This window comes from Artemia franciscana, chromosome 17 (genome assembly GCF_032884065.1).
Source record: "Artemia franciscana chromosome 17, ASM3288406v1, whole genome shotgun sequence".
Classification (NCBI taxonomy): Eukaryota; Metazoa; Arthropoda; class Branchiopoda; order Anostraca; family Artemiidae; genus Artemia; species Artemia franciscana.
The window spans coordinates 33,113,857-33,123,564 of record NC_088879.1 but is presented as its reverse complement, the minus strand read 5'-3'; the positions used below and the strand labels follow the sequence as shown (position 1 = coordinate 33,123,564).

At 34.2% G+C, this 9,708-nt stretch overlaps 1 protein-coding gene across 14 annotated transcripts in view; it reads left to right on the top strand.

Annotated features, from left to right (window-relative positions):
• The first annotated feature begins 1,354 nt into the window (after positions 1 to 1,354).
• The window catches only part of LOC136038156 (cubilin-like), a 321,162-nt gene continuing 312,808 nt past the window's right edge, over positions 1,355 to 9,708 (top strand). For all 14 annotated transcript variants that reach the window (XR_010620136.1, XR_010620138.1, XR_010620137.1 and 11 more), the window contains exons 1-2: positions 1,355 to 1,440; positions 2,509 to 2,638. Coding sequence is in view for 11 of the 14 variants with exons in the window: in XM_065721206.1 (XP_065577278.1) it covers positions 1,367 to 1,440; positions 2,509 to 2,638 (204 nt within the window). In the remaining 3 variants the exon portion in view is untranslated. The remainder of the gene's footprint in view (positions 1,441 to 2,508; positions 2,639 to 9,708) is intronic.

The window sequence follows — 9,708 nt, the reverse complement described above, 5'->3', positions numbered from 1 at the left end:
TTTACGACAACAAATGGCCATCTCAAAATTTGTATCAAATACATTTCGAAAAAATACGACGTGTTTGTTGGGGGGGTTATCTGCCCTCCAATAACTTTGACTCTTAAAAATGGCACTAGAACTTCTGATTGCTAATCCAATGAGCCCCTCCGAAGTTTATATCACCACCCTTTCAATAAATACCTTCTATACCCGCAGGATATAATCTATAAATTTTCCCCTGAGGGCCATGGAGAGGGGGGTGTTAATTCTCAAAGAAATAATTTCTGGACTTTTCAACTATGCTAAACAAAATGCTTATCTAAAAAAAATTATTGGATGCGTTTGGGGTAATGATGGGCGTGGGAGGGGGTTTTGTTGCACTGAAATAGCTTTCGACTAATAGCTTTCGAGCTTTCTGAAATATTTTAGCGTGAAGAGCAAGATATTGAGGAGGGGGCCTTCCTCAGTTACGGAATAATTTCTGTTCGTTTTATGTTTTAATGTTGCTCCTTACTCTCAGTAGAAAAAACTTGTTTTTTTAGTTAATAGTAGAAAAGGTGGTTCTGTTTGTTCTAGGTTGTCTTGTCAGCTAAGATATTTTAAGGATCTTCACCAGGCCATAAATATCCACTATTGCCTACGGATTGTTTTGGGTGCCTTACTGACTGACCGCATCTCAAACCGTAGGTTGTACAAAAAGTATGGTTCAATACCCCTTTCCAGGGTTATAATGAGAAAAATCTTGAGAAGGCTTGGACACGTACTGTGGATGAAGTTTGACAGATTGCCAAAGATTGTCCTTTTCAACCAATCGGCTAGGGCTAAACGAAAAACAGGTCATCCTTGGTTGGGTTGGAGGATGTCATGATGAAAGATTTAAGAGAAATAGGAACTTTCAGCGAGGGCGTAAAGAGGAGTTTTTTTTTTAGCAAATTGGGATCGAGAAGGTGTGTGTGTAGCTGTGTTGGCCTCAGGCAGCTTGGTGCTGTGATGATTTAGTAGTAGCAGTAATAGTAGTAGTAGTAGTAGTAGCAGTAGTAGTAGTAGTAGTAGTAGTAGTAGTAGTAGATATGGTAATGCTTTACCTTGGCCTCTGATCATGGCCTTTGATCTACCATAATCCTACAGACCCTTCCCCCCAGTAAATCACTAAAAATGTAAATTTGTTATGGAAATAGGTAATTAGAATTCGATTTCGTTTTATTTCTGGATTTACGTAACGATTTACTTTTGCATATTCTCCGTATTTGACCTATCTCATATCAAATATCCATTTTTCACAATAACACCAGCTTCTCCTATTACTAGATTTATATACGCCTCTTTATTCTGACTATTATGATTTACCACAATAGTTTGTGTCTAATTCAGTTGTTCCCTAGCAATGGGGCGATGCTTGATTACATACTTGTTCTTATGTTTATGTACACTTGGTTATGGAAGCGAAACTGACGTCAGGTGATAATATTAACAAAAATAAAACCCCTTGATTCCAAAAATTTATAACTTAAAATATATATAAAACATAATATATATTATATATAAAATATATTATAATGTCAGACATTCAAGGCTTTGCGAAATATTTGTGTTTATTTATTAACAATCTTATTTGCAGCAATATCGTCATGGAAAAGATTGGTGAACATCTAGCATACATCTGAAAAAAAAAAAAACAGAATTAGAATTGCGGATGGGATGTTTCTTTTTGTTCCTTGTAATACTCCAGTGATTGTTTTAATAAATTTAAACTAGCGGCTACGCAGATTTGAATGCCATAGGTAGACCCAATTTGGCCATGAATTGGCTATGACTTTGGGGATTCATGATTGGATTATCGACGATTGCATTAACAATCTTATTTGCTATAATATCTATACCGTTGTGGAAAAGCTTAGTGAACATTCAGGGTATACTTGAAGACAAATCAGAATTAGAATTGCGGCTACGATGCTTCTTTTTCCTCCTATTAATATTTCAGTGATTTTTAATAAATTGAAAGTGTTTTAATAAAATTTTTATTCACATTTTAAATAAATTATTTAATGTTTAAGAAATTGTTCAATATTGCTTTAATAAATTGAAACTGGCTGCTACGCACATTTGCCATAGGTAGACCCAGTTTGGCCATGATTTGGGGATCCATTATTGGATTATCCATGATTTGACTAACAGTCTTATTTGCAATAATACCTATACCGCTGTTGAAAAGTTTAGTGAAAATCCAGGGTAAATCTCAAGAAAAATTAGAATTGCGACTGTAATGTTTCTTTTTCTTCCTTGTAATATTTCAGCGATTGTTTTAATAAATTTAAACTAGCGGCTATGTAAATTTGAATACCGTAGCTAGACCCAATTTGACCATGATTGTATTTTTTGAGAATTTCGAATGATATATTTGGTTGAGAAACCGAAATAGAATCACCTCACCCATTTTAATAAAAATTAATTTCTCTTTGTTTCCTTGATCAAACCACTTAAGTGAGTAGTAAGTTCTATGCCTGTATTCTGATTTTTATTTCGTAGGCCGAGGATAATAAGCGACAATGGTCAGTTAATATTTATGACAGCCGAGAATCGTAACATATCGTTTGTGACGGGAAAATATGCCAGTGTATATCTAAACGGCGAGGATCTTCTTGGATTCACCCATAAGGTAATCTCATTTTCGTTCTTTTTTTTTTTTCGTTCAATTTTCAAATTGACTTAGATTGAACTGTAGTAATTTGCATATTCAGGGAAAGGCAGCAAATAAGGTCCAACTCAATATGTAGCATGTAACTTCGAAGACCACACTGCCTTTCCATGACGAAAATATAACAGTTCAAAATAGAGATAAACCTTTTAATCGACAGTGAAACAAATATAAAATTTTAACTTAATATTTTGGACACATATACAGTGTCCATCATCAGCAGTAAAACTAAAAGAAATCGATAAAAGTAACAAAATTTATACCCAATAAACTAATTACACATAGTTTATTGCTCTCAACTAATATTTCAGAAAAATCTAATGAACCGGAACCGGAAAGGTCAAGGAGATTTGCTTCCGATGTTGCATTGAAAAAAAATGAGAGCCATAAACTATATGCAATTAGGTTATTGGGTATAAATTTTGTTGTTTTTATTGATGTCTTTTAGTTTTACTGCTGATGATGGACACAGTATATGTGTCTAAAATATTCAGTTAAAATTTTATATTTGTTTCACTGTACATTAAAAGGTTTCATCCCTATTTTTATCTGATATATTTCCGTCAATACGTAGCTCGTCAATAGCGAGCTTTTTCAGATTTATTTGTCCTATCAAACAGTTCGTGGTAACGAACTGTAGTAAAGAGCGACCCGGCTCAATAGTAAACGAAACTCTAAAAACGGAATTTTGATGCTAAAAGATACATCAAAAGAATCGGATTTTCATGTTGATTCTAAATATATAAGTTTCATCAGATTTAGTCTTGATCATCAAAAGTTACGAGCCTGAGAAAATTTGCCTTATTTTGGAAAGTAGGGGGAAACACACCCTAAAAGTAATAGAATATTAACGAAAATCACACCATCGCATTTGGCGTATCAGAGAATATAATTTGTAGATAGCTTCTATCTACGAAAATGTGGAATTTCGTATTTTTTGCCAGAAGACAAATCACGGGTGCGTGTTTATTTGTTTTTGTTTTTTTTTTCCCCAGGGGTCATCGTATCGACCAAAAGTATTTTTAGTAATTTCAACTATTTATTCTACGGCCTTTCTGATTCAGCGGTCATTCCTAAAGAATTGGGACAAAACTTAAGATTTAGTGTAAAGATCGAGGTATTATCGAGGGTACAAACCCCCTCGTATACATAATAAAAATATAAGAATATAAAAGTTTGTTACGTAAGTTAATTCTTAATATACGTATATTTTTTACTAATAAAAACGTTCGCTTAAAAATTAAAAGTTCTAGTTGCCTTTTTAAGTAGCCGAAAAATTGGAGGGCAACTAGGCCTCCTTCCCCACCCCTTATTTCTCAAAATTGTCTGATCAAAACTAGGAGAAAGCCATTTTGCCAAAAAAGAATTAATATACAAATTTCATTTTAATAATTTATGTACGGAGAGCCAAAATCTAACATGCATTAATTCAAAAACGTTTAGAAATTAAATAAAAGAAACTAGTTTTTTTTAACTTAAAATAAGGAGCGACATTAAAACTTAAAACGAACAGAAATTAATCCGTATATGAAATGGGTTGTCCCCTCTGCAATCCTTCGCTCTTTACGCTAAAGTTCGACTCTTTGCAACAATTCTACTTTTTAAAATAATTAAAAGCTTTAGCGTAAAGAGCGAGGGATTGCGGAGGGGACAACCCATTTCATATACGGATTAATTTCTGTTCGTATTAAGTTTTAATGTCGCTCCTTACTTTCAGTTAAAATAAAAAAACTAGTTTTTTTTATTTAATAAGTATATAAAATGCGTTACAATAGCAGTAAATGTGTAGAGTAGAAGCGGCTCTCCAAAAGGAGACACAATAAAATAGAACAAAAAGAGAGGCAAATTTGTATTGCTGTTTTTATGTTCTTATGCTGGCGGTCCTATGTAAGGCCGAGGATATTTCAAACAAAAAGAATACAGTAGAAGTAGAAATCTAGAACTGGAGCTATTAAGAAAGAAACATTTCAAGAAAAAAAAAATTCGTATTTCATGATTAGGAGAAAAATTGTAGTTAACATATTTCAAATCCACCTCCACTATAATATACTCCTGGCCCCCCTAATATAAAAATGTATAGTCCAAGTTATGTTTTCCCAAGTATTTTCAATTTCCTGATTTTTTTAAGCGTTGATTCAATTTACAGGTACACGGTTCGAAACAAGTCTGACGCTTGGCAAAATACATGGGAAACACATAATTTAGGCTATCTATTTGCACATTTGGGGAGAGACGGTTAAGTATAGTGGAAGCGCAATCAAAATGTGTAACCTACAATTTTTCTTTACATCCTGAAGTAACATTTGTTTTCTTAACACGTTCCATTCTTAATAGCCCTAATTCTAGGCTTCTGCTGAAAACACTAAAATAATGAATTCCTACTTTATCTTATATATCCTATTTATATTAATCAGGTTATTATTTTTTATTCTATTGTTATTTACATTTTAACTGAACTAAAATGATATTTCTTATCCACAGCTCACAGCTCTTTTTACGACGGATCAACTATGGAAACGACAACTAAGATATATATTATTAGGTCTATATATTGGTTCTTCAGGGGTGGTGAGTGTATGGTCAAAATAGCGAGTATTATATTGATAAGGAGTATTAAGTAAGGAATCTGATGGTACTAATTTTGTTTTACTAAGATTTTTTCTTCTGAAGAGCCCCTACCTAACAGTTTTTACTACCATACTACCTAACAGATTTTTTCTTCTGAAGAGCCCCTACCTAACAATTTTAGCAAAATTTTGTAAACGAATGTCTTAAATTTTGAAAAAAGAACTTTTGGTTTGGCTTAAGATTATTTTGAAATATTAAAAATTACCTTTTCAAAAAAAAAAACTATAGTCAACGAAAAAGAGATAGAGAGCCCAAAATGAAGGTAAATTTTTTTTGATTAATTTTTATTTAGTAACAATTTCCAAATGAAGATAAAATGAGGGTACATTTTTTGTCAAAGTTTGAATAGGCAAAGACCAAAAGATGTCATGTATAAAATCTTCCAAGCCTTTGAAATAATAAAAAGGCAGAGATGGTAGTTGGGAAATACTTTCCCATTGTATATTTTAGACACCGTACTCATTCTTAAAAGTTTAATTTACTAAACGCTAATCATTTTCTACTTCAACAAAAGTTCATTATCCAGAACTTTGTCATTTTTGTTGAGTAAAACCTTTCTAAAGGTGCTGGTATTGAAGTAAAGAGAGATGATGTGACCCAGTGCGTCGTCCTTAGATCTCAGAAGGTTTACCTGGCTCCCACGCAACGGAACTCCCGTTTAGCAGAATCTCATGCAACTGGACCAATTTAATGGAGTCCTCGTGCAGCTCAATCTCCTTTTAACGGAACCCTTGTTTAACTCAACCCTGATTGAACTCTATCCCATTCAACTCATTCCCTTTGCAATTCAACCATCGATCAGGTCAATCCCCATGCAAAATCAACCCCTTTTAACTAAACCCCTCATACAAATCAACCCGCATTCAACTTAAACCTGTCTAATTCAACCCTCATTTAACTCAACTAAAATTAGCTCAACACTTGCGCAACTCAACCTCTGTTTAACTCAACCATCATTCAACTTAATCCTCGTACAGATAACCCTTATGCAACTCAATCCCCGTTTAACCCAACCCCCAATCAACTCAGCACACTTGCAATGCCACCCTCATTTTACTCAATCCTTGTACATCCCAGGACCATTTTGCCAACCTCCATTATAATCAACCCCATTCGTGTCAAACCTATATTTTCTATAAGTGTAGTTCTGCCCGTTTTTCTGGAAGTGATATAAGTTGACTCGAATCAAATGGTCTTTATTCCGGGGCTAATTCTTATGTATTTTTTTATGCTGCTTTAATTCAAAACTATTTCTCATCCCCCTGCCCCCTCTAAAAAACACAATTTGTACTTCTTTCTTATATATTAGAAATTAGCAAAATTTTCAAAACTCAGGGCCAGAATACGATTGAACTTTGCGGTTGCAGCGATGGGGTTAAATAGGGGTGAACTCTAACAAGGTTGAAATGAAGTCAAATTAAACGGGAGTTGAGCTGGCTGAAGGTTGAGCTAAACGGAAGCTGAGTCGGATGAGGGTTGAGCAAAATGGAGCAAGATAAATGAGGGTTGATCTACACAAGAATTGAGGTGATTGAAGGTTTAATTAAATGCACTCGAGTTCAAGATGGTTCAATAGTGAGTTTCGCAGAGGTTGAGGTATATTGGGTTGAATTGAACGGGGTTGAGTAAAAAGGGACGGATTAATTTAAACATAGGTTGGGTTAAACAGGAGTTGAATGGAACGAGGGTTCAGTAAAATGAGTTGAGTTGAACTTAGTTATGTTAAATATGGTTATGTTGAAAAGTGGTTATGTTGGGAATGTGGTCATGTTGAGTTGAACAGGGTTCAGCTACACGCAAATCAGTTGACTCAAATGGATGTTTTACTGCTAAGGGGTTTCATTGCATAAAATTATAATTGAACTACTACTAAATTCTTGGGATGTGGCTGCAGATCACCAGTTTGTATGTGCATAACGAGGAAAGGGGCCTTGACGTGAATCTTACGAAGGGAAATTGTTAGAAAATAGGACTGAGGGGATTTTTGGGGGAAAAAATATAGTCTACAATTTTGCCCTGAAATGCCACAGAACATTAAAATGTAAGAATTTTTGTCTCACAGATTATAAGTGCATGTTCTTGTATTGAAATAATTATCATGGATTTTTGTGGAATAGAGTCAAAAGATAAAAAAATGTGAAAGGTTTAGTTTTTAAAATTTCTGAATATCAAAATGTTTGAAAGACTATAAGTCTGCATAGGTGACTTGTGTGCTGTTGGAAGGATTAGAAAAATTTCTGAACGTTAAAAGTTTCGAAAGACTGAAAGTCTACTTAGGTGAGTTGTGTGCTGTTGGAATGCTTAGAAAAAACTCTGAATATTAAAAGTTTTGAAAGACTGAAAGTCTGCTTAGGTGAGTTTTGTGCTGTTGGAAGGCTTAGAAAAAATTATGAATTCTAAAGGTCTTGAAACACTGAAAGTCTGCTTAGGTGCGTTTTGTAGTGTTGGAAGGCTTTTAAAAAATTCTGAACATTGAAAGTTTCAAAAGACTGAAAGTCTGCTTAGGTGAGTTGTGTGCTGTTAGAAAGCTTAGAAAAAATTCTGAACATCAAAAGTTTCAAAAGACTGAAAGTCTGCTTAGGTGAGTTGTGTGCTGTTGGAATGCTTAGAAAAAATTCTGAACATTAAAAGTTTCGAAAGACTGAAAGTCTGCTTAGGTGAGTTGCGTGCTGTTCGAATGCTTAGAAAAAATTCTGAACATCAAAAGTTTCAAAAGACTGAAAGTCTGCTTAGTTGAGTTGTGTGCTGTTGGAATGCTTATAAAAAATTCTGAACATTAAAAGTTTCGAAAGACTGAAAGTCTGCTTAGGTGAGTTGTGTGCTGTTGGAATGCTTAGAAAAAATTCTGAATATTAAAAGTTTCGAAAGACTGAAAGTCTGCTGAGGTGAGTTGTGTGCTGTTGGAATGCTTAGAAAAAATTCTGAACATCAAAAGTTTCAAAAGACTGAAAGTCTACTTAGGTGGGTTGTGTGCTCATACAATGCTTAGAAAAAATTCTGAACATAAAAAGTTTCGAAAGACTGAAAGTCTGCTTAGGTGAGTTGTGTGCTGTTAGAATGCTTAGAAAAAATTCAGAACATCAAAAGTTTCAAAAGACTGAAAGTCTGCTTAGGTGAGTTGTGTGCTGTTGGAATGCTTAGAAAAAATTCTGAACATCAAAAGTTTCAAAAGACTGAAAGTCTACTTAGGTGGGTTGTGTGCTCATACAATGCTTAGAAAAAATTCTGAACATAAAAAGTTTCGAAAGACTGAAAGTCTGCTTAGGTGAGTTGTGTGCTGTTAGAATGCTTAGAAAAAATTCAGAACATCAAAAGTTTCAAAAGACTGAAAGTCTGCTTAGGTGAGTTGTGTGCTGTTGGAATGCTTAGAAAAAATTCTGAACATCAAAAGTTTCAAAAGACTGAAAGTCTGCTTAGTTGAGTTTTGTGCTGTTGGAATGCTTAGAAAAAATTCTGAACATTAAAAGTTTCGAAAGACTGAAAGTCTGCTTAGGTGAGTTGTGTGCTCATGGAATGCTTAGAAAAAATTCTGAACATAAAAAGTTTCGAAAGACTGAAAGTCTGCTTAGGTGAGTTGTGTGCTGTTGGAATGCTTAGAAAAAATTCTGAACATTAAAAGTTTCGAAAGACTGAAAGTCTGCTTAGGTGAGTTGTGTGCTGTTGGAATGCTTAGAAAAAACTCTGAACATTAAAAGTTTCGAAAGACTGAAAGTCTGCTGAGGTGAGTTGTGTGCTGTTTGAATGCTTAGAAAAAATTCTGAACATTAAAACTTTCGAAAGACTGAAAGTCTGCTTAGGTGAGTTATGTGCTGTTGGAATGCTTAGAAAAAATTCTGAACATTAAAAGTTTCGAAAGACTGAAAGTCTGCTTAGGTGAGTTGTGTGCTGTTGGAATGCTTCGAAAAAATTCTGAACATTAAAAGTTTTGAAAGACTGAAAGTCTGCTTAGGTGGGTTGTGTGCTCATGGAATGCTTAGAAAAAATTCTGAACATTAAAAGTTTCGAAAGACTGAAAGTCTGCTTAGGTGAGTTGTGTGCTGTTGGAATGCTTAGAAAAAATTCAGAACATCAAAAGTTTCAAAAGACTGAAAGTCTGCTTAGGTGAGTTGTGTGCTGTTGGAATGCTTAGAAAAAATTCTGAACATTAAAAGTTTCGAAAGACTGAAAGTCTGCTTAGGTGAGTTGTGTGCTGTTGGAATGCTTCGAAAAAAATTCTGAACATTAAAAGTTTCGAAAGACTGAAAGTCTGCTTAGGTGGGTTGTGTGCTCATGGAATGCTTAGAAGAAATTCTGAACATTAAAAGTTTGAAAGACTGAAAGTCTGCTTAGGTGAGTTGTGTGCTGTTGGAATGCTTAGAAAAAATTCTGAACATCAAAAGTTTCAAAAGACTGAAAGTCTGCTT